The sequence below is a fragment of the Haliotis cracherodii genome, unplaced genomic scaffold, assembly GCF_022045235.1.
Source record: "Haliotis cracherodii isolate W230 unplaced genomic scaffold, xgHalCrac1.p SCAF_14, whole genome shotgun sequence".
Lineage (NCBI taxonomy): Eukaryota > Metazoa > Mollusca > Gastropoda > Lepetellida > Haliotidae > Haliotis > Haliotis cracherodii.
Window position 1 is genome coordinate 6,183,709 of NW_027266269.1, and position 26,627 is coordinate 6,210,335.

The 26,627-nt window shown below is 40.2% G+C and overlaps 1 protein-coding gene across 1 annotated transcript; it reads right to left on the bottom strand.

Annotated features, from left to right (window-relative positions):
• Positions 1 to 137: 137 nt before the first annotated feature.
• Positions 138 to 25,533, bottom strand: LOC139460481 (centrosomal protein POC5-like). Its single transcript, XM_071241961.1, has 12 exons — positions 25,458 to 25,533; positions 22,723 to 22,817; positions 21,188 to 21,347; positions 19,037 to 19,195; positions 15,221 to 15,411; positions 14,012 to 14,082; positions 13,290 to 13,488; positions 10,368 to 10,547; positions 6,149 to 6,314; positions 4,903 to 5,099; positions 2,566 to 2,742; positions 138 to 997 (listed from the first exon to the last, which is right to left on the bottom strand). Exons 1-12 carry the CDS (start codon positions 25,471 to 25,473, stop codon positions 866 to 868), a joined length of 1,743 nt encoding a protein of 580 aa, XP_071098062.1. The 5' UTR covers positions 25,474 to 25,533; the 3' UTR covers positions 138 to 865.
• Between the last annotated feature and the right edge of the window lie 1,094 nt (positions 25,534 to 26,627).

Below are 26,627 nucleotides of genomic sequence, written 5' to 3' on the forward strand. Positions count from 1 at the left end.
ATTTAGCACAGCTTTGACCAGTATTAAAGAAGTACGACGCTGGTCAGCGTGATATTGAAGAAAAACCAAAGTAATGGAAATCATTACCATCTTTGTGAAACCAACAAGCAGGAATGGTCTGAAGGAAAACAAGTAGATCCTTGCACATGAAAGGGAAGCAACTCTTGAGTGAATTGCAGCACTTTAAACCACTGGGCTAACTTTGAAAAGCTATTGAACGAGCGGATCACTGGAAAATTTCAGTACCGTGTTGCTAAGCCTTAGAAATTTGTTTCTTTAAAGATGAATGTAAACCGAACATCAATAGTCCCTAATTTGTACCTAATCCTGCTTGAACCAGACAAGATTGTTTACTGTGTCTATTTGTACCGGTAATATACTTGAGAACGACATGTTCAACATTCCCTTAACAAATACGCAACCATAAGTATTTCTGTGATATCTGGAATGTAATGCTGTATTTCTGAAAGGAAAAAAACTGTAGAATTGGCGATTCCTGGAAATGTCATGTTAATGTCATCAATATCAGACCTGTGCTAGAGTTCCTCATCATTTCTGTATATTCGAATTAAAACAAAGTCTTCAGATCTGATGCAATGTGCAGTATCTTCAAAATTGAAGAAAATGACTTGAAGTGACCACAAATCATGCTGACAAAATTGTTTGTAGTGCATGTAAGATTAACCAATCTTTTAAGTCATATTGTCCAAGTGATCACAATCATTTTCACTGTCCAATTGTTTGTTGTGCATATAGGATGAACCAATCTTTTAAGCCGTATTGTCCAAGTCATCACAATCATTCTCACTGTCCAGTTCTGTGAATTTATCTCAGCACAGGCGTTTCCCTTGAACATTCTCCAGTGTCAGTCTACGACCTTGACCGACTGGATGTGTGGTGAGAGCACGACCGGTGACCCTTGACCTGCTAACCTCTTGAAGATCTGACCTCCTTGCTGTGATGGGAACTTGCTTGCTGCTGCTTTCCCAATTGTTTGCTGAAAAAAACGACAAATTTAAACATTAAACTTTTAAGGAAACAAAAACAGATATTCATCCATAGTCATCGATAGGGGCTCCCAGGATTCGGGGTTAGACTGAGTGAGTGTGTTGGGTTTAACGCCGCTTTTAACAGTATTCCAGTTATATCGCGGCGTGTCAGCTTAATGTGGGAGGAAAGGTCGAAGTGATGCAGGTCTCAGACGTTTACCACTTCGGTGAAACCCACAAGCACGGGTATGGTGCTGACAAACCTAGAAACATAATCGGATGAACCAGGATTCGAACCCACAATCATAGGTTTCTGGTGTGGCCAAGGGATGCAACTCTGCACAGCAAATCGCGGCTCCCCCCTCGGGGTCAGAATAGGTCCAAGGAAATCTATGCTGTTTGTAGGCGACCAAATTGATCGGGTGGTCAGATTTGGTCACAATCAGGTGACTGATATGATGAAATAGACAGACAAAGGTTCTTCATATACACTTGTATTCAATATCCATCAGCCAACACAATACACCTCCTGCACCCACACAGGTTGTCACTCAACTGCCTGCCTAGAGCAAACCAAGATGGCCGCCGTAAAGTTATTCCCAAATCATAGAGGGCAGTTTCGTATTCGAGGGGAAGTTTCGTATCCACACATTAACATGATATTGTGTGCAAATATCCACGCCTTTGGGAAAAAAGACATACAATCAACCAAGTCACCATAGCTTAATGTGGGAGGAAAACCCGAAGTGATGCAGGTCTCAGACGTTTACCACTTCGGTGAAACCCACGGGCGTTATCATGCTGAAACTTGTGGTTGCGGTGACATGCCAAATGAGGTATGGCGTGTGGTCTCAATACTTGATCAATGTACCGAGCTGCTGTGACACCATTGCCTCTCCCTGGACCGATGTTCTGGAAGACCACAGGGCCGACCCTCTGTGCAAGACCAATTCCACCCCACACCATGACGCTCGGACCAGCCCACGAGTCTCTCTCAACAACACAAGCATCCAAATTATGTTCCCCACGGCGTCACCAGACTCTCTCTGCCATCTGCTGTTGAGATACAGTAACGGCTCTCGTCTGAGAAGAGGACTCTTCTCCGTTGCTGATGGCGCCAATGCTGGTGCTTTGTTGCCCACTGAGTAGAGGTGAGGTGAAATGGGGTTTAACGTCGCGTCCAAGATTATTGCACTTATAAAGCGACGTGCATGCACGTGTATGTGTAAAGCGCCAGCTCACTGAGATACCATGCCGCAGTTTAACATGAATACCCCACTCAGACACAGTATACTGACTCCGAGCCGACCAGTCCTTGTTTTAGCCCCTTAATGCCGAGCGCCAGACGGGGTAACAAGTACCATCTTTTAACGTCTTTTGGTATGGCGCGGCTGGGGATCGAACCCCAGACCTTCTGCTCTCCGGGTGGTTGCTTTACCACTAGACCACAGAGGCGGTTTGCCCACTGAGAGATGTTAGGCGACACTCATGGGTCACCTGCCCGACTGACCTGTTGGGTTTTCAAAATATTTTTAACACTGGTTATTAATGACATTTGAATCTGTTTATCAGTTACCTTGTTGACAGGCTGATGCCTCTCAACGATGACAGATGCCATGGGAGGAGCTAAGGTGGCGCCTGATGCTGTCTGACCACGAGTGGACTTTCCCGAATCGACCTTGGCAGTGACCTTAGCAGTGATGACCTTGCCGCGATGTGAAGATGATGTGGCGCTGGTGGGACGAGATGACACCTACAAGGACACACTGGAATTCTGATTACCAGATACATTGTCAGGTAGATTAAACTCACCTACCATTCATCAAGGACTGGGGGATGATTGGACATTGATCTATGCCCTGACAGCAACCATCTGTCCACACGAGCACAGAGCTCATGCTTAAGTGTGCCCTTAGAGCTTCATCCTCTACATCTCCAGGGTCCACTTGCACAAAGCGATCGTAGCGCTAAGATGATCGTAACTAACATTCTTTATCATAGGCTTACGATAGTCTTAGCGCTAAGATCGCTTTGTGCAAGTGGGTCCAGGCCCCCGTTCCTCAAAGCGATCGTAGCGCTAAGATGATCGTAACTAACATTCTTTATCATAGGCTTACGATAGTCTTAGCGCAAAGATCACTTTGTGCAAGTGGGTCCAGGGCCCCGTTCCTCAAAGCGATCTTAGCGCTACGATGACCGTAAGCCTATGTTAAAGTATGGGACTTACGATCACCTTAGCGCTAAGATCGTTTTGTGCAAGTGGGTCCAGGGCTCACATTTCGGTAAACCTACACTACCCACTGGATCCTATCCCGTGGTTCTCGCGATTTTAGATTATCCACCCTCTGATCCCCCCAGTTCCTTAATAAATTATCATTACTCACAGTGACCTACAACTCATTAATTAACTTTTTACATTCGGACGATAATTACAGTCCCAACAACCAATTTACTTTCGAAATTTAGCTGTCTAAATCGGCCTGGACCAAACCAGACGTTCTCTCACTTTGAAGTGAGCTCAATCATTGTCAGCTAAAATAACAATACTAATCGTGCATGTTTTGTTTGTTTGTTTGTTTGTTGTTTAACGCCGCACTCATCAATATTCCAGCTATATGACGGCGGTCTGTAAATAATCAAGGCTGGACCAGATAATCCAGTGATTGACATCATGAGCATCGATCAACGTAATTGGGATTAATGATATGCATCAACCAAGTCAGCGAGCCTGACCACCCGATCCTGTTAGTCGCCTCTCTGATCCTGCACATAATCCTATTGATCCTAACACTTTGTTGTCCGATTACTGTTTTGCTCTCCTGTTAATGAGAAACTCAGCCTAGTTAGACTAACTCAGTGTCATGAGCGTGTCAATAAATGATGGTAAACACAGCTTGTCATTATCAAACGCTCCAACTTACAGAGACACTCCAAGTTATGTGGACGGCAAATCGGCGCTTGGATAAATTCCCAGGTTTTTTCTGATTGGCTGAACGACTTGAACAGATAGATGCGTAGACAGAGAAAGAAAATTCTGCTGTTAATAGATAACGCTCCATCTCATCCAAACACGGGGTAGAATAGATCTTCAGCAACCCATGCTTGCCGTAAAAGACGACTATGCTTGTCGTAAAAGGCGACTAACAGGATCGGGTGGTCAGGGTCGCTGACTTGGTTGACACATGTCATCGTATCCCAATTGTGTGGATCGATGCTCATGGCATTATTTACTGGATTGTCTGGTGCAGACTTGATTATTTACAGACCACCGTCATATAGCTGGAATACTGCTGAGTGCGGCGTTAAACAACAAACCAATTGGTAGAGATTCCACTGTACAAGTTCTTTACAACCAATAAAGAAGTTGTATAATACACAGACTTGTATCCCTTGTCCATTGTACAAACCTCTGAATGCCACCTAAAGAAGTTATGAAACAGACCTAGTCACACTTGATCTAGGCTGTGACACTGTTGATGTACGAGACCCCTGGCTGGTGACTATACGAGGCAGGGTGGGAGACATGATATAGACCTAGTCACACTTGATCTAGGCTGTGACACTGTTGATGTACGAGACCCCTGGCTGGTGACTATACGAGGCAGGGTGGGAGACATGATATAGACCTACTCACACTTGATCTAGGCTGTGACACTGTTGATGTACGAGACCCCTGGCTGGTGACTATACGAGTTCAGGGTGGGAGACATGATATAGACCTACTCACACATGATCTAGGCTGTGACACTGTTGATGTACGAGACCCCTGGCTGGTGACTATACGAGTTCAGGGTGGGAGACATGATATAGACCTACTCACACTTGATCTAGGCTGTGACACTGTTGATGTACGAGACCCCTGGCTGGTGACTATACGAGTTCAGGGTGGGAGACATGATATAGACCTACTCACACTTGATCTAGGCTGTGACACTGTTGATGTACGAGACCCCTGGCTGGTGACTATACGAGGCGGGGCGGGGTCAGAAGGTTTAGACATGTAGACAGACTCCTGCGGTATTGTCTTGGAGTGACCGTAAGCTTTGTCCAGGACATAACTGTCCAGATTGTCTGCTATATCATCAGGGGAAACACGCTTCCCGGTAGAAGCTGAAAACAAACCAAAATCATGGTGAGTGAGTGAGAGAGAGAGAGAGAGAGAGAGAGAGAGAGAGAGAGACACACACTTCGGTGCAGTGGTGATTTAGCATAACTCCACTGCAACAGGCTAATTTGCATATCACTAGACCAGACTTTTCTCTTGTTTGTAAACAAACACGCTTTTTCAGAAATAAGAAAAGAACGCACTAATGCAACATTCGTGACCAGCTCGTGTTATTCCGGGACAACCTGAATAGCGACTCGTGCCCCTCTAATGGCCATTTTTGCGACCGGGTTCTTTCTTAGCGCACACGGGCATACCTAAAACAATTGTCCACTCGTTGTGTAATGGTTCACATATATTTCCCCATATATCATTTATATTTCAGATGCAATTAAAAGCACATCTGGAGGTTCGTAATTATACAGTATGATTGAACACATTTAACTGTGTCTTTGGTATATTTTTAGAAGCAAGACATATGCAAAATCAAAAATTATTTCTGTGGTATTCTTTGACGAAGAACTTGAAATCATATGCGCATTTTGATTGGTTTGTCGTATTTTCGCACATAACATTCATCGATAGGGGGACGAATCTTCTTGCAGGTTACGGAAAGGGGCGAGTGGTGACGAATGACTTATTCAAGTATTGTATAGATATGCTACTACAACTGTGACAGTAAGTTGCGTGACAATACAAAATTACACATCAAAGTAACCAATGTTGGCAGTGTTAGAAATTGTCACTAGTCCTGTAGTCCTTGCCAAACTGCCCAATAGTTAAGGTATCATAAGGACTAGTAGAAATTGGCATTTTATAAGGGTTTGGCTTTACGCTATCATTATAAGGACTTGTGGACTAAAAATGTTAGTTTCTACCCCTGGTTGGATAACTATGTGTGCGTGTGTGTTTGATGTGTGTGGTTTGGTGTGTGTGTGTGTGTGTGTGTGTGTGTGTGTGTGGTGTGAGTGTGTGTGTGGTGTGTGTGTGTGTGTGTGTGTGTGTGTGTGTGTGTGTGTGTGTGTGTGTGTGTGTGTGTGTGTGTGTGACCTACCTTGTCCCTCCTCCCCCTCCTCCTCCCCGTGGAACATGGTCATGGCCTCCAGGTTGAGGGCACACACTCCCCTCATGAAGGCCTTCTTCATTGCCTCCTCATAGTGCTCCCGCTCCACGTTCATCCGCCCGATCTTCACATGTGCAGCCTCCAGCTCCTCGTTCAGCTGCAAGGGAAGCAACACTGCACCTCACAAGTCTTAACTTGGTATTGCATCCTTACACATGTAGCGGTCATAAGATTGCAGAGTCCCGTGATGGGATTCGAACCACGGACCTTCTGATCCGAGGTCGGATGCCTTGTCCACATGACCAAAGAGGTTAACCCCGTCAGCAAGCTGACAAGGTAAGGATGTCATCTGTGGGATGACTCCACACCCTGCTACATACTCCCTCCTCAACAGAAGGCACGTCCCAACCGCATAGTAGGGTACTAAGGCTTATTTTGCCCATATTTAATATAAACGTGCTCAGCCCCACGTTGGGCGCCAATGTAGCAGCCATAAAATTTCCGACTCCCATGATGGGATTCGAACCAAGGACCTTCTGATCCGAGGTCAGACGCCTTGTCCACATGACCAAAGAGGTTAACCCCGTCAGCAAGCTGACAGGGTAAGTATGTCATCTGTGAGATGACTCCACACCCTGCTACACATATAAAAGTTGGAAATGGACACAATTAAAATCCACTGCAATTCCCACTGGATACAAACAAGTTTCATCTTACCGAGGCAAGAGAGTTAACTGACTATAAAAGTCCAGTTTCCACCCTTGCCGAACTAGGCTGGTATTATGAAGTTACATTTAGGCTGGACTAACGTGTCTATGCATAGTCCAATCAAAATCGCGAACCGAAATCAAAATCAGGTTAGTAAAATGTCATGCAGAGTTCGGGCGATTGCAGGATTTGCAAAGCATGTGCACCGCCAACTCATTGTCAACAGATATTTTCTAAATCTTTTCAAGTTTTTAATCAAGGTGCTCATGTGATTTGATGCATTTCGCGATGTAAGATCCGTTTTATCACAATACAGATGTTGATTATCAATCAGATCGTCTTGTCTGGACGCTTCCTTTTTGTTTGAAACAAATGCAAGTGATACGAGAGGTGGAATCTGATTGGCCCATAGGAGAGTCATAGAAGGGACATAACTCAAATAAACAATGGTGGCGCTACAATCGATCCCAGGAATTCCAGCCTAGTTCGGCAAGGGTGGAAACTGGACTTTTATAGTCAGTTAACTCCCTTGCCTCGGGAAGATGACAAGTTTGGATTTTGGAACAGAGCTAATAACATTGTGGCATGTATGGCAGATTAATCTGATATTTCTGTTCTGATACGAAATAGAGTTAGTGTTCAGACAGTTACTGGCAGGTTTTCTGGGTAAAGTTGTCAGCCTGAACCCCAGCGAGGTTTAACCAAGGGTCCCCACACTTGGACCAAGTGAACGCGCTCATACGTCTCTCTCTTAACATGCCGGCAAGTAAAGCTGTTGACTGAAGTTAACACATAGAGATTATGATACGAGCATGTGTGGCATACTCGTTTTACGAAATGAGTGTCAGATTCTTGTATTTCCTGAGCGAGAGCGGGTTTCGTAAAATCAGTATGACACAAAAGCGTCTACCGTATTTGATGTAATAAGCGCCCTGTTCTAATAAGGGCCCACGGCGATATTTGCTAATACACATGTATTGGCAAGTGAACAATCCAAATGAGCATCCTTTCCGATTGATCAATGTACACAAGACTTATTTATTTATTCGTGTATAATACGCACTCGTGTGTTATAAATGTTATATGCACCCTTAATTATGGGCAATTAAATACTGGAAAATGTATCAGTTGTATATAAACAGTTCAGACCGTCAGCATAAACCACAAAATTTATCTTTCAACTCTGTCTTTTTCAACCAAAATAATATTCTAATAAGAGCCCCCTATGTCTAATTTTTAGAGCGCCGTCGGCGCTTATTACGTGGAATATGGTACTGATTTCTTTACTACCCATTATTTCTTAATCGTTTTGAGCTCCCCTTTAAAAAAATGCACTTATCACGACCGCCGTCCACAATACGATTTGAATGACGCCAACAATGCTGTCCACATGACGTAAACAATCCATTGGTGCGTGTCAAGTCATATTTGAACTGGTGCACATACGATTTTTTTAACTCATTTATTTCTAACCCTTTGGGTAATAACATAAACTAATGCACATTTAGGTTAAAAAAGTTAACAGGTCATTCCGTATCCCGTTGGTTTTATATCCCTTGTGCACTTTTGTAATCGGGTAGTTTCGTTTTCCATTGTGTCGTTTGGTAACCAAGTTGTTTGGAATAAGGCTTTTTTCAAGGATAGAATTTCGGATAGCACCTGACAATAAATGTCCTTGTTAGTTACAGTTTCAGTACAATATACCAAAAGATTCATATAATGTTAACATTAACACAAACTTCCTACAGATATGGAACACCAAAATTCAAAAAAGGGCTTTTCAAGGTTTTTCAAGGCTGTCAAACTGTCATTTTCAAAGCTTTTTTAGTTGGGTCATTAGCCTTAGTCAGTCAATATTTTATTAAATCCAGCATACTGTACATTAGTCGAAGACCAAAACAGCAGTATGACAATCACACATTTTCCAACAAGATATATTTTTAACTAAAAAAACCAGAGTCATCAGAAAGATGACATATCCCCCCGGCAGCTGTCTGTAAAGTAACCACTAGTAAATGTGCAATTCTGTATATAATGAGTCAACAGTTGAATGTTCTTTAAGAAGCATACATTGTTTACCCACTGAATGGTTTTCGAATTCTGGCCCGGAAACGAACCCGAAAAGATTTCAAAAGGCATCACTTCAGTATGTGCCTGATAGTTTTGCCAAGTTTCGATCATATACACTGAATGGTTTTCGAATTCTGCCCCGGAAACGAACCCCATCCCCAATTGAGTCTATGTCCAACTTCATTCCATAACTTTTTTTAAAAAAAATAAAAATTAGAAAAATCCCAAAATATCAAAAGGCACCACTTCAGTATGTGCCTGATAGCTTTGCCAAGTTTCGATCAAATACACTGTATGGTTTTCGAATTCTGCCCCGGAAACGAACCTCATCCCCAATTGAGTCTATGTCCAACTTCATTCCATAAAAATTTAAAAAAATAAAAATTAGAAAAATCCCAAAATATCAAAAGGCACCACTTCAGTATGTGCCTGATAGCTTTGCCAAGTTTCAATCAAATACACTGAATGGTTTTCGAATTCTGCCCCGGAAAAGGAAATGATTACGGACAGACTGACGGACAGACAGACTGGCTGATCGCTATATCACCCCCCGCATTATATGCCGGTGGGATAAAAAGAAAAAAAGTCTGTCATGAATTCTCCAGGATCTTTGGCACACAAATCTATCCCTGTCATAAATCTCCCTTAAACATCTTAGGTACATATTTTTGGGTGCTTTGGTACTTTTATTAAGTAAATATGTCATTTTGTACAAATTCAAGGCTTTTCAAAGTATTTTGGAGATTTTCAAGGCTTTTCACTGTTGACACAAGAAAATCAAAGCTTTTCAAGAGGGACCTTAAGAATCAGGGCTTTTTCAACCTCTAACCATTAGCAAAAATAAGAACAGTATCTGTCATGCCTATAAGTAGACAGATACTAGTAGTAACATATTTGTCAAGACGATCTGATCGATAATCAAGATCTTTATATTGTGATAAAACGAGTCTTTCACCGCGAAGTGCATCAAATCACGTGAGCACCTTGATTAAAAACATGAAAAGATTTAGAAAATATCTGTTGACAACGAGTTGGCGGTGCACATGTTTTGCAAATCCTGCAACCGACCGAAATCTACACGACAGTTTACAAACCGGATTTCGATTCTGTTACGCGATTTTGATTGGACTATGCATAGACTCGTTAATACTCCATAATATCAGCCTAGTTCGGCAAGGGTGGAAACTGGACTTTTATAGTCAGTTAACTCACTTGCCTCTGGTAGATGAAATATATGATACTATACAGTAAGCATTCTGGGGAACAAAAGAATCTGAGAGTAACAACCCTATTATGACACATAACTACCAGAACCTTAAAAATGAGATTCATTTGTTTAAGAAACTACTGCAATTGTCTCATTTTTTTAATAAAAGGTGGCAGTTTCTCCTTGCCATGTTCTAGAAGGAACTCTGCACCATTGACCACTAACCTGTCTGATTTTGGCTTCGTATTCATTGGTGAGTTGCAGACACACGTCCTGCGCCTTGGACTGACACGCCTTCTCCACGCGATGACGCCACTTTGTCTCTATGACGGAGTGCCAGGCAGCCCACACCTTGGCCGACAGACTCCTCTCATAGTGCTTCCTGGCCAGGTTACTGGCAAATGCCTGTTACAGGAGCCAGTCAATCGCATTAAAATCAGATCTTAGTTCTGGCTTTGGCTACACAAAGATCTGGGCCCACTTGCACAAAGCGAACTTAGCGCTAAGATGATCGTAACTCCCATACTTTAACATAGGCTTACAATAGTCTTAGCGCTAAGATTGCTTTGTGCAAGTGGGCCCAGATGACATCCCATTAAGGGTCACGTCAGAAATGGATGATTTTTTCCACAGACCCTACACCGATCTTGACATCTTGTGCTAACTGGCGAACAGTTATACGTCGGTCTGCCAAAATGGCGGTCTCCACTTGATGGATAGTGTCCTCATCAATGTAAGCTGTGATTAACTCAGAACATGTGATGTGATGTGAAATGGGGTTTACCATTGTTTTGAACAATATTGAGTGAGTGAGTGAGTTAATGCTTTACATCACATCGGCAATATTTCAGCCATATCGTGACGAGAAATTATACATTTTTAAATACATATATTTTAATTAAATTAAAATCTGTCTCCATGGACAGTTAAATCACTAGAATATCACAGATCATTATTTTAAAACTAGCATACAACCATAAAAAGGTTTATAATTAAACAGACATGAAACATTACAATGTAAAAAAGGGCTATAGATCGCCAGCATCTGAAGGTAGATCACCATGCTAGGTGAGTGAGTGAGTGAGTTTTGATTTTACGCCGCTTTTAACAATATTGCAGCAATATCACGGCGGGGGACACCAAAAATGGGCTTCACACATTGTACCCATGTTGGGAATCGAACCCAGGTCTTCGGCGTGACGAGTGAACGCTTTAACCACTAGGCTACCGACCGCCCCTTCACCATGCTAGGGTCCATGGGGACTTACAGTACTTTTGCTACCTGCATGGACCCCAGCCAGATTTACATCATCCCTTCAGAAGTTGGCAACAATTTGGAAATTTAGCCGAAATTAAAAGAACACAAATTCTACAATTAAAACTATGATAGGAATAACATTCTTTGAATGCTATGGACTTATTATACCCTCTCGGGAGAACAATATTGCATTTTGTGCGTGAATGCATTTGGCTGCTTGTACTCATCCGGATGGATGAAGGATTTATAGTGCTAGCCCACTGAGATACCATGCTGCAGTTTTAACATGGATAGGGCAATCGGGTAGGCTAGTGGTTAAAGCGTTCGCTCGTCACGCCGAAGACCCGGGTTCGATCCCCGACATGGGTACAATGTGTGAAGCCCATTTCTGGTGTCCCCAGCCGTGATATTGCTGGAATATTGCTAAAAGCGGCGTAAAACCATACTCACTCACTCACTCACTTTAACATGGATACCCCAGCGGTAGAAACTACAAGGTTTGAACCACTAGTTCTTATAATGATAACATACAGCAAAACCCTTAAAAAGGGCAAATTTCTACTAATCCTTCTGATACCTTAACTATTTGCAGAGCTCCAGATAAGCTTTTGGTGTTGTGGTATTTTACCCATGCATTGTAAAATCATTGGGTATCAGTAATTCTATCTGGGTATTCAAATTTCGGTAACCCAATAGTTTTTACACATGTGGGTATTTAAGTTAAATATTTAAAAACACTATTCATCTAGTCCCTGCAAACTGGTGTCGTGTGGGTTCGAGAGCTTTATAGGACTCAAAAATACCAGGATACTTCCACAAGAAAGTGTGATGGCCAATGATCATGATGTAACTGTCATTGAGGAGTTTGGCAAGGTTGACTGAATGCCCATTTATAATTTCAAAATAAGTTGCTGATTTGCTAATCGAATACGCAGGGTTACTTCACAATATTTTGATGATACGCACAAGTTTTATTTTTGTAATGTTCGTTGTGTATTTGATACGCTTGGATTTTATTTTACTGCGTATTTCTTCATTTCTGATGCATATTTTACGCAGATACGCAGCTTATATGGAGCTCTGTATTTGGCAGGACTAATGCCAATTTCTAACGCTGGATACCCATCCAACTCAGACACAGTATACTGACTGAGGCGATCAGTCCTTGGAATAGGCCTTAAATGTCCTTAACATAGATTGATGCTCATGATGTCAATCACTGGACTGTCTGGACCAGTCTCGAATATTTACAGACAGACATCATATAGCTGGAATATTGCTGATTGTGGTGTCAAACAACAAACAAACTAACTAAATTAGCTAACTGTTTCAATTCTTTGCTTTTTCCTTGAGGTAAGCGAAATAATCCACAACGCCCAGGGTATATGTGAAGATCCGTGGTAGATAGCTCTTCAGTAACCCATGCTTGCCGTAAAAGACGACTATGCTTGTCGTAAGAGGCGACTAATGGGATAGGGTGGTTGGTTGATGACTTGGTTGATGCATGTCATCGATTCCAATTGCGTGGATTGATGCTCATGATGTCAATCACTGGTTTGTCTGGTCCAGAATCGATTACTTACTGACCGCTGTCATATAGCTGGGAAATTGCTGAGTGCGGCGTTAAACAAAAAACAAACAAACAAAACCCATGCTTGTCGTTAGAGGCGACTAACAGGATTGGGTGGTCAGGCCCACTGACTTGGTTGATACATGTCATCGATCCCAATTGCATGGATCGATGCTCATGATGTCAATCACTGAACTGTCTGGTCCAGACACGATTATTTACAGACAGCCATCACATAGCTGGAATATTGCTGAGTGAGGCATTAAACAACAAACAAACAAACAATTGACATAACAAGCCAATGGACCTGAATGCTCACCTCTCGCTTCAGGTCATTGTGGCGGAGCTTCCACTCGGTGAACTTCTTGAGCATGTCAAACTTCTCCCTCTGTTTGTGCAGGGCGTGGGTGAGGTTGGAGATCACCTGGTCCTTCCGCTCGATGGACTGCTCGTAAGTGTGCAGCAGCTCCTTCAGCTTATCGATCTCATTCATCATCTGGTTCTTGTCCGACACAAACCTTAAATACGGACAGGACAAGATATAACGGCTCTCACTGCCCAGATTGGAATAACTTTATCAAACCCTTGGAAGTCTTTCTGTTCATATGCTTATTTCAACACCATCTTCCGGATTCAAAGGAGTTAACTGACTGTAAAAGTCCTGTTCCAACCTAGGATAGAATTTCTGCGCATGATGCTCATGATGTCAATCACTGGATTGTCTTGTTCAGACTCGATTATTTACAGACCGCTGTCATACAGCTGAAATAATGTCGAATTCTGCATTAAACAACAAACAAACAAACAAACATAAAGAAACACAAATCACATCAAATCTGGGATTTGAACCCATGATCATAGGTTCCTGGCACAGCTAAGGAAGGCAACTCTGCACAGGAAATCGTGGTGCCTTGATATATATGGAACACCCTTGCCCAATTGGTTTCTGACACTGATTAGAGAGTGCTACATATAAACATAAACGTGCAGTTCCGAATGCAAACAAAAAAGGCTGTCCTATAACACAAATGCTCTCAGTACCTTTCCCTCTCCTTCTGCAGTTCCAGTCTGCTCTTCTCAACAATCCGGATCTTGGACTGACCAAATTCAGCCTGCAAGACAAAAATAACACAATGAGAAAGTGAAATTACAGGTCAGCTGAACAGGGAATGTTTAAACACAAGCATTCCTAAACATGGTTAAGGACACAGAGTGAGTGAGTAAAGTTTAAGTACTTCTGTCCAGGTAGCCTGTGGTAAAATCAAGAAGTCAAGCCAATATTGTAGGTAGCCAAAAGCATTTGAAATTATCTTGTATCAAATAACTATTATGATATGCACAGGACTTGAAATTGTATATTAGTGGAAACTGTACTTGACTTTTGTCTTTTATGACTCAAACAATGAGTAAATTTACGTTACTAGATCATATACATGATATACCGTATTCGACGTAATAAGCGCCCAGGGCGCTCTCAAAATTAGAAATAGGGGGCTCTTATTAGAATATTATTTTGTCGGAAAATAAAACAGAGTTGAAAGATAAATTTCGTGGTTTATGCTGACAGCCTGAAATGTTTATATACGAGAGAGATATTTTTCCAGAATTTAATTGCCCATAATTAAGGGTGCATATAACAAACGAGTGCATATTATACGCGAATAAATAAGTATTGTGTACATTTATCAATCGGAAAGGGTGCTAATTGTGATTGTTCACGAGCCAATAGATTAGCAAATATCGCCATGGGCGCTTATTAGAGCGGGGCGCTTATTACGTCGAATACGGTAGGTATATTATTGTCAACTAAAACAAAATAGTTATTACATTAATATTTATGTATTTTGGTTCATTGTCAACTTTTTTAATGTCAAATTATTTGTGAGTACAATTATTATTAGCAGACATGTTTTCCAAGATCAGCTGTTATATATTTTTGTGTCTACAGGTGTGTAGCAATAGACTTAAGTCACCACAATATATTTTTCAAGGTTGTCATTTGGCTACCTCTGAATTTTAGACAGTGGACAAATTGAAATTTAGGTCGCATTGGCGACCATTTTAGTCGCAACTTTGAGGCCTGTGATCATGCTAACAAATCAATTACATTTTAAACTTGGGCATTTGATTTTTAATTACAGGAAACTACAATTATAAAGAACATTAAAAAGATTATCCTGGATTCCATTGCATCATAAATAAATTGCAAGTGATTCCATGATTTGAGTTTGAAACATCCGACCCACTTACGAGCACATTTCTTTTGAGGTCAAGCGTCCACTGGTCCAGAACGTTCTCCATCCGGGCGACATCCGGATCTATGGTGGAGGTATAAACAGTCTCTTCTATCACTCTTTCCTCTTCTCTCTCCATCTCGGGGTCAGGGAAGTACGTCTGTCTTGGTGCGGAGTACTGACTTGACACACGTGGAGTTGACTTGTCTGCAGCAAAGTGAAGAAGATCAAACAAACTCACAGAGTCAGAAGACCGCCTCCGTGGTCTAGTGGTAGAGTGTCCGCACGGAGAGCGGAAGGTCCGGGGTTCGATCCCCGGCCACGTCATACCAAAAGACATTAAAAGATGGTACTTGTTACCCTGTCTGGCGCTCAGCATTAAGGTGCTAAAACAAGGACTGGTTGGCTCGGAGTCAGTATACTGTGTCTGAGTCCGGACTAGTACAAGCAGCCACACAAACACACACACGTACATTCACGTTGCTATATAAGTGCAACAATCTTGGACGCGACGTTAAACCCCATTTCACCTCACCTCACCTCACAGAGTCAGGAGTTTGTACGGAGAATGGGCTGTACCCCTAATGCCCCCTTTCAACACGACCACAAATATCCCGAATCACCCCGAATTGGAAACTTTCGAAATTCGTAATGATTCGGCCAATAATGCAAACTTTCGTGGCTAACCTGGTTGAAAAATATGAAGAATGCCAGGAATCGGTTAAGAAACATACGAGTACGAATTAAAAGATTCATGTACGGATCATGCACAAATTGTTAGAATCACCTACGACTAAGTTACGAATATGCCGAAATTTGTTCTTGCTTAATTCTTACATGATTCGTAGTTGACTCAGGACATTCAAGGCTGTTTCGGGTTTTCGGGTTGAAGACAAGAACTTTTGGGAGCCACGAATCCATAAGAATAGCCAAGAATGCAAAAGAATGGACTGTGAAGCTGTTACGGAACATAAGAATTAATTACGAATGGATTACGATTCAGCCACGAAATTTCAATTCAGGGACCCTTCCACGAAATTTTGACAAACAAAAACTTTCTCGCCGATTTGACGATCTCCGGCGAACTGTACCAATGTTTGGGAATCAAATAAGATTCATTTAAGAAAATGATTGAGATTTATCTACGAACAAGAAAGATTTCCTATTCGGGGTGATTCGGGATATTCGTGGTCGTAGCGAAATGGGGGTATAAGTGGGCTTGTTTAATGGAATAGCAGTGTCCTGAGTCACAAAAACAGACTTGTGATAGCCGAGTGATGACACAATGCAGTGGGGTTCGATATATCCCGTCTGTGATAAATGATATATCCACCAGTTACGAATGATATATATCCCATTAGTGATAAATGATATATCCACCAGTTACAAATGATATATCCAATCAGTGATAAATGATATATCCACCAGTTACAAATGATATATCCAATCAGTGATAAATGACATATCCACCAGTTACAAATGATATATCCACCAGTTACAATTGGTATATCCAATCAGTGATAAATGATATATCAACCAGTTACGATTGATATATCCCATCAGTGATCAATTATATATCCATCAGTTACGAATGATATATCCTGTCAGGGATAAATGATATATCCATCAGATACAAATGATATATCCCATCAGATACAAATGATATATCCACCAGTTACAAATGATATATGCCATCAGATACAAATGATATATGCCATCAGTGATCAATGATATATCCACCAGTTACAAATGATATATGCCATCAGATACAAATGATATATGCCATCAGTGATAAATGATATATCCACCAGTTACAAATGATATATCCACCAGTTACAAATGATATGTCGACCACCAGTTACAAATGATATATCCCATCAGATACAAATGATATATCCACCAGTTACAAATGATATATGCCATCAGATACAAATGATATATGCCATCAGTGATCAATGATATATCCACCAGTTTCAAATGATATATCCACCAGTTACAAATGATATATCCCATTAGTGATAAATGATATATCCATCAGTTACAAATGATATATCTCATCAGTTACAAATGATATATCCCATCAGTTTCAAATGATGTATGCCATCAGATACAAATGATTTATCCCATCAGTTACAAATGATACATCCCAACCGATACACAAGACATTTATTTGCATATAATACGCAGTCGTGTGTTATATGCACCCTTAATTATGGGCAAGTTAATTCTGGAAAAAATATATCCGTCGTACATAAACATTTCAGGCTGTCAGCATAAACCAAGAATTTTATCTTTCAACTCTGTTTTTGTCATCAAAATAATAAGAGCCCCCAATTTCTAATTTTGAGAGCGCCCTGGCGCTTATTACGTCGAAAACGGTATATACAGCTAATGGGTAGGACAAAAAAAAACAGTTCGTTATACTGTAAACAGCTTTATTTCTGCGCCGTTAAAATATCCGAATACCACGCCAAAGACAATACTGCAACGAGATATTTTTGCGAGTTGTCGTGTTGAGATGACCCCTCGCGTACCAAACAATAGACAGCTTCTCTCCGAAACTAGTTTTTCAGAGTTGGTCGGAAAGTTGACCGGAAGAGATTGCGACCAATTATCAAATACGATAATTGACTCAACTCAGTGTCATGTCATGTGTGGACAAAATTGCACAGGACACTGACGCAATCAAGCGAGGTTGGAAGAAGGCAGAATTACTGTGAGGTAACAGTGACACTAACTGGTCTGTTTACACTCTCATTTGTGATGTATTGTGTGACCATTCTGCATTCATTTGTGTTTTTAACTTATTGAGTAACTTGTAGTTCTGGTTCATTATTTCAACATTTGATGACGTGTTGCAATGAATAAAGTATGTATGTATTATTTATACTTATTTTTGCGTTTTTAATTTTTGCGATTGAGTCTCGTTCGCAAAACTCGCAATAATAAAACGGTCGCAAAAAATTCCCTGTTTACAGTATATATATGTCAGTTCGTTAAACATGTTACAAGCGTGTTCGTTATAAACGTAGTTCACAGTACCTTTTTATGTAAAATAGTTACATGTTGATTGATTTTCTAATATGCCTCGAAGGCACAGTTTCATATTGGCACAGTAACATATCTAACAGAGTTGAATGCATGCTATCCTGTCCTTTCTGAAGTTGAAACGTTCGACCAAATCAGCTATATTTTAAAAATACCTCTCTTAAGCTAAAAAAAATAATAGTCTTGGTTCTCAGGCACTGCCCATATCATCATAAAGTTCATTGTATGTTTCGTTTCTGTTTCCATTTTTAATATTTTTTGTGCACTGTGTTCAAGTACCATATTCAACGTAATAAGCGCCCAGGGCGCTCTAAAAATTAAAAAAAAGGGCTCTTATTAGAACATCATTTTGGTGAGAGAAAAAAACAGAGTTGAAACATAAATTTCGTGGTTTATGCTGACAGCCTGAAATGTTTATTACGACAGATATATTTTTTCAGAATTTAATTGCCCATAATTAAGGGTGCATATAACACACGAGTACGTATTATACACAAATAAATAAGTCTTGTGTACATTGATCATTCGGAAGAGGTGCTTATTGGGATTGTTCACTAGCCAATATATTAGCAAATATTGCCGTGGGCGTTTATTAGAGTTGGATGCTTATTACGTCGAATGCGGTATTAGGATTTTAATATTTTTTGGAAAATGGAAATTAAAACAAAACATGGGCGGACGTTATGATGATGCGGAAGGTGACTGAGAACCAAGACCATTATTTTTTTAGCCTTACCAAAATACTCTGGAACAAGCAGCGTGCATACTTCTTATCATTACATACCTGGCTGTTCCAGTTCAAAGTCATCCTCATCAACATTGTCCCCATCTCTGGAGCCGACTGGACTCTGTCCGAAGTCAGGCATGTTGGATCTGGCCTGTGACCCTCCTGGAATGCCCTTGACCCCTACTTCTGGTTGACCTTTGTCCATTTCAAGATCGGCTGAAACATTTTGGCGGAGATGAACACCAATGTTTGGAAACAATACTACTTTAAAGACGAAGATTTTACCTGTAGGTGTTAGATATTTAAATTCATAAACCTGCAAGACAAGACCTTGACCTTGACCTTGACCTTCGTGAAATACAAGTCACGTCTACAAAGCCATCACATCAGTTACAACTAAAGTTCGTTTCAAGGCGTCAATAGCGGTAATCTGACCGTGGTTGCTATAAATAACGGTGAGTTGTGCGATCTAGTCTACTGATCACTTCGCATACGATTTCGCCAAAATTATTGTAAACATTATTATAATATTGAATGAAATTTTGAATATAATTAAAAAAATATATTGCAAACATTAGCCCAGATAAACAATGAACATTATTTTTCATTACCAGATATTATAATAATCATGATAAGAGGATTAAATTGCGTATTTCAGTTCGGATTTGTTGTCTGGTATTTCCAGTGTTACCTGATCACAGTGATCAGCTGATAATGTTTACTGAGATGGGGGAAACCATTGTGTCATTTCAAAACTTGAGAAATTAACTTTAATTAATTTTGAGAGCCATGATTTACCGGGCGCTTTAACCGAGTTAGCGCTATATTGAAAGGCGCAATAACGAGGGAACACTGTATACAGTATGTGTATGAACATCAAATTGTAACTTCTTAATTCTTTGAGACCCGTGAAGATCCGGGGTAGAATAGGTCTTCAGCAACCCATGCTTGATGAAAAGGGGACTCTGCTTGTCTTAAAAGGTGACTAACGGGATCGGGTGGTCAGACTCGCTGTCTTGGTTGATGCATGTCATCATATCCCAATTGCATGGATCGATGCTCATGACATTAATCACTAGATTGTCTGGTCCAGACTTGATTATTTACAAACCGACATCATATAGCTTGAATATTGCTGAGTGCGGCGTTAAACAACAAACCAACCAACCAACATAATTCTTTGAATACACAATGCCATTTACTGATTTAGAAAGTGGTCAAATGTAAAAAAATGTTATATTTTGGATAACACGTTCTTCGTAAAGTACAGATTCTGATACTTTTGGGGGTTGAGTCCTGTCCGGGATTCTAATCCACACTCCCAGAGTGAGGCACCTTATTGCCAGCACACAAAGTCAGCGATCTAACCCACTCAGCCACCGAGGCTATCACAAATAAGAAACACCGACAACTGGAAGTCTAGATCACATACTTTGTGTACCCCTCTGACAAGTATAAATTGGCGCAGCTCCCTAGGCTGAATAGAAATATTCTGTGGTTAAAACAGTGATAGATGAATTACTTTGAATGAAGTGGTCTTACATACCCTCTCAGGGGGACAATCAGTTTACATTACTTTAACCCCCTTCAAGGATATAGCCACTAACAGTCTGTTATTGATTCATACTACCATTGTAAAAGTGTCATAAAATGTGTCATCTGTAATAATCTGACCATTTTATTGTTCTAAATCTAGTTTTACAATTATAACCTGTGAGTTATTGCTGGTTGATGAACTGTCCTTCGACGACAGTTTTTTTAAAAATATATAATATAAATGCATAACTTGTTTAGTCACGATATGGCTGAAATATTGCTGATGTGACTTTAAATATTAACTCACTCACTCACCCAAGGCTGAAAGCTATGAATACACTATGCCATCTCACTCTGAGTGTGTGGGTTCGAATCCCAGATTTAGAATAAGTGTTATCCCAAATATAACATTTGTTCTTAATTTGGGAAATTTTACTGATATTTGCTGCAGACTTGGAGCCAAATACTTGCCTCTGAGTAGATGTAGATACATAAAGGGCTGTTACATATGGAATATAGGGTCTTGTAAACCAACAAATTAAAAATCATTTGCTGTGTTATAAATGTAATGGATTTGTTAGTACTTGGGAGACCTAAGAAGTGTTTCTACATACACAAGTAACGTCATGTCATTATTCATATGTGATGTTGACAGCCTACAGCCACACCCACCTTGCCCTGAGGTCCTGGCGGGGAGAGTGTTGACGGCGATGCCCCGCCCGGTGGGGGGCTGGGGGAAGGAGGAGTGGGCGTCGGTGATGGTCAGTCGGGTTTTCTTTGGGTCGTAGTTGGGCAAGACGACGGCATACTTCAGCAGCTCATCATACTCCTCCTGAAGAGAGATGCTGGGTGAGTGAGTCGGGTTTCAAGATGACTGCTGGGATCAAACTGATGCGGTAACCATGGTAACATGTCAAGAATGGCCGCAACTACCTATTCTTGTGTTTGTTTGTTTGTTTGTTATTTTACGCCGCACACAGCATTATTCCAGCTATGTGACGGCGGTCTGTAAATAATCGAGTCAGGACCAGACAATCCAGTGATTGATATCATGAGCATTGATCCACTCACTTCGGATCGATGACATGCATCAACCAAGTCAGCGAGCCTGACCTCCCAATTCTGTTAATCGCCTTTTACGACAAGCATAGTCGCCTTTAACGGCAAGCATGGGTTGCTGAAGACCTATTCTACCCCGGAATCTTCACGGGTCTCCTATTCTTGTGACAGAATTCACAGAATAAAGGCAACAGGTCCAAGATATATAGAGAATATTTCATGTGTTGAATGAAATATCAATATATTATCATCTTTCTCTCATGGAGTGACGGGGGAAAAGGAGATATTTTTGCTCTTGGCTATGCAACTCTGGAAAATATCTCCTTTCCCAAAGTCACTTGATGAGAGAAACATATTTCACGAGATGTATGAAATATCCTATTTATCATATTCTTTTTGGGTAGGTGTCTACCGGAAAATGAAATTATTTCATCTTGTTAATTTCAAATGTAAAACCTTGAAATGTAAATTCTCCCTACCGAACACACATCATGCACATGGACAGTTCACCACCCTTTGTAATTGCGACTTAAAAAGTAGTTCTGTGTTTGCACACTCTTCAACAATATAAACAAAATTATCAAAAAATATTTAGGGTCACGAAAATTCTTTATCATACATTTAGATATGATAAAAAACAAAATCAACCCTAATTAACAAAAATATTCTTCAAAACTAGAAGGCCGCTGTTGGAAGCGAAAGAATACACAATGGTCAAGCGAAAATAACAATTCTCAACTTCAGAAAACTGGGTCTTTCACACTGAAGTATATATGTGGGTGTGTTGGGGTGGGTGTGGGTGAATGTTGGTGTGGGTGGTGTGTGTGTGTGGTGTGTGTGTGTGGTGTGTGTGTGTGGGTGTTAGTAAACATGGTACAATGATACACAGAAAGTTAAGTTTGTTGGAAGAGACCTAGCAAACAGTTTAAACATCAATGAAACTTTAATGGCTTTATTGATAATAGTGACTAGGCAATTATATCCACCTACTCTGCTGTTTTCTGTAATACACACAAGAAAATAACGACCAATTTTTAAATTTTCAACCTTAAGCATGCTTAGAAAGATCACTTACAGATTGGTCTACAAATGTTCCGAGGGCACCTAAATCGTCGATTACGGTCTCTCTGTTATATGACAGCGCTTACCTGTAACCTTGACGACACAGAACTGCCTGGCGAGTCAGGAGGCAGGTGCGGAAGGCTGTCTCCACTGTCAGACATCATGTTTGTTGATAAGAGTACTGCAAGAAGAAAAGAAAAATCATGAATACCGCATTCGACGTAATAAGTGCCCACGGCGATATCTGTTAATATACTGGCTAGTGAACAATCCTAATTAGCGCTCCTTTCGATTGATAAATGTACACAAGGCTATTTACTCTTTGAACTCAAACATATATATTCTAATAAGAGCCCCATATTTCTAATTTTGAGAGCGCACTGAGCGCTTATTATGTCGAATACGGTATATCCTTTTCTTTCACAGTAAGAAAGATGCGTAATTTTACTTTAAACATGTTTAGCTTTATTGTCCTTAATTTTAGAACCAAATGATTTCAGCATATCAGAGCTCCAGATCAGCTTTTGGCGTTGTGAGTATTTTACCCATGCATTTTAAAATCATTGGGTATCAGTAATTCTATCTTGTTATTCAAATTTCTGTTACCCACTAGTTTTTACACATGTGGGTATTTAAGGTAAATCTTTAAAAACACTATTCATCTTGTCCCTGCAAACTGGTTTCATGTGGGTTCGAGAGCTTTATAAGACTAAAAAATACCACGATACTTCCACAAGAAGGTGCGATGGCAAATGATCATGATGTAACTGTCATGGTTGACAGAATGCCTGTTTATAATTTCAAAATAAGTTGCTGATTTGCTAATCGAATACGCAGGGTTACTTCACAATATTTTGATGATACGCACAAGTTTTATTTTTGTAGCGTATCTGTAATGTTCATTGCGTATTTGATACGCTTGGATTTTATTTTACTGCATATTTCTGATGCATATTTTACGCAGATACGCAGCTTATCTGGAGCTCTGGCATATTTAGCATGTTTAATTACTTACCAGCTGCAAAAGAAATATGAAAGTGTTCACATTTTCTTGCTGTTTCTCCATCTTCCAGAATTACGGAATATCGGGATATGTTTTACCCCCTTGTTCCCAAACCATTCAGCTTTAAATTAATACAGACAAACCTTTCCTTTTGAAGTGCAGTTTTATAGAGTCATGAGTCTAATATCACCAAGGGGTTGAGCATGTTGAGTAAAATATATCGCTGTCTATAAAGCGACCTTGCATATAAGATGCCCCCTGTAAAACCCTTCAAAATCGATGCTAATGTATAAAATTATCTATAATGCGATCTGGAATGAAGTACATCATCAATGCATATGCAATCCCCAATATTGCAATAAAAACCTATCTTCTGCTGTTTCAAAATTCAAGTATTATCATAAACTAAGCCGGGAGTGAGTGAGTGAGTTAAAATTTAATGTCACATCGGCATTATTTCAGCCATATAGCGACGAGACAAAGTTTAATGTGTTCAGAATTGAACTGAGCTGGGAACAGCTATCAGCTGTACGCATGTTCTCTCTGGATCTAATATCTACCGTAGATTCGGTTAAAAATTACCTCAAAATACAACTTTAAAGAACTGTTGAGTTTATTCAACCCTTTCATGATTACAGGTTCATACTTTTTGACAAAATACATTTTCAAATGACAAATGGGTTAGGAACCATACGGTATAAAATCTTTTCTATTTTTTTTAAATCTATGACATTGTTTCATCTGCACTCAGAAAGAACTCCGGACTTCAGTAGAATGCAGGGATTTAAACAAACCTGCTCAGAGACCAATATGTCATAACATGCAGTCCCATGTCTGCAGCAAATGTCATTAGCATTGATTAGATATTCCTAATTTGAACTAAAGACGTCCCAATTCATTTTAACATGTTTAATATATATAAAATAACTAAGTTTATTGATTTGTAGATGGTAGAGAACATGAGAAGGCACATATTTCATTAATAAAAGGACCATTAGTTTTATATAACTGCATTGAACGCAATATTAAAATACATCAAAATACCCCTGAATTTAAGAAAATAAGAACTAAAACAAAATCACAATTAGTGACCAGTGATTTCAGATAGTAAGAGTGAGTGGGATAGTTTTACGCCGTTTTTAGCGATATTCCAGCAATATCAAGGCGGGGGACACAAGAAATGGGCTTCACACATTGTACCCATGTCGGGAATCGAACCCGGGTCCTGGAGGAGTGAACGCTTTATCCACTAGACTTTATCTGCCCAAGAGTGGAGGAGTACATCACAGACATCATTACATCCCTAGCATTGACAGCAGATTCTGCAGACGGATCTCAGCTGATCAGCTGCTGATTATGTCCAAATCATTTGGGAACGGGGGACTTCAAACTGTTTTTACACATACTGGTTAGTTGTGAATTTTTCATCAATACATGAATAATTGGTGACAGTATTATGTCCATGAACAGTTGTGATAAAAATGATTGATAAATCATAGTATAATTTTATGAACATGACAGATGCTGATTTCATAATTGTGAAACAGTGTTTTTACTTGTGATATATATATCAAGATTAAATCAACAAGCAATCGGTTCGTAACACACTGGTCGGTTATTTTTTTCAACACTGACATCTTATTCCCATTCAATACTATAGCATGATAGGCCTAGATCCCAGTCTATCCTGTATCCATGCATCGACTGTCGTCGGCTGTGAGTGTTCAGACCAAGCAAACGCAATAACAAACATGAAAAAACATATCTAACAATAACATGTATCACCATCAACACAAGAAGAGCAAGTGTTTCTCTTACAGTTCAAATATGCCATCTTCAACAAAACCGTATCCCTGATAATGTTTCATAAATATTGCAGACATTTATCGAAGCGTACATTCGTGTTCTAACACGTTCTATTTTTACCGCACTGTCAATCGGTTTCATGGAGATTAATGGGATCAAAGGTTTAGATCGGCGGGAATTTTAACACTGTTACGCCTGCGATACCTATATGACACTACTCACCGAGTGACAAGCGACAACTGCGTCTTGGTCAGAGAAAATATCCACAAATCTGACTCAGTAAAATCATCAAACCATCGCCATCTTGTAAACAATGTTTGAAACTGGTCCTAGCATAAGACGAACAATATGATTGGTTAACAATAGATATCAACTGACCTTCTATTGGCCAAAAGCCACATTTCCACGAGCTCCTTACAGATGCAAATATCTTGATTTTCACAGCAATGTATAGAGCTTCCAACCAGCTCAAAATTAATTTTCTGTTTGTTGTTCAACATTGAATTTCTCAGTTAAACTTCACTTTTGTGCTGAGTCAAAATTGTTTCAGGGTGCATCATCAGTTAAGCTTGCAGATATCCCCTTCAATTAAATGTGTTAAATTACAAGATCTGTTGGTAGTTACCAATAATTTAGTAAACCAAAGACGTATAGAGATGCATGTACGTCTTTTGAGTAAACAAATATTCAAAGCTCCTAACATCACTTCAGTAGAAAGCTGATTACTTAAAAGTAAAACATATTTTATTTATATTTTCAAAACATTTCACTTTCAAATAGGGCGGGGACGGGTAACTTCTCGGGTGGGTACTGATTAGGACCCGGGTACCCACAGGACTACCCGGACCCGTGGTTAGTCACGTGATATATTGTTTCATGACAAAAATCACTGACTATGAACACGTTCCTTCTGACCAGAGACCATATAATAATACAATAATGTTTGAACAAAGCTAAAACCTCAGTCAACTTCAGTGTATGCATGACCACGTCGTTTTATACATGTATCTAAAAACATTCTGCTAGGGCTACTGTCAAACTATTCCCAATCGGACATTTTATACCTATCTCTTGACACCAACAGCAGGTACCCGGGTAGGGTCGGGTAATAGGCGTGTGGGTACCCGGGTAGTAAATTTGGACTCGTCCCAGCCCTACTCTCAAATGATTTGTAGTCCTCTA

What these genes read in the sequence shown, in the direction of transcription:
- LOC139460481 (XM_071241961.1), bottom strand. An exon ending in CTGTGTCGTCAAGGTTACAG is followed by an intron (nt 21,348 to 22,722) that starts GTAAGCGCTGTC and finishes ATCTCTCTTCAG; the next exon opens with GAGGAGTATGATGAGCTGCT. An exon ending in ACAATGACCTGAAGCGAGAG is followed by an intron (nt 10,548 to 13,289) that starts GTGAGCATTCAG and finishes CTCCTGTAACAG; the next exon opens with GCATTTGCCAGTAACCTGGC.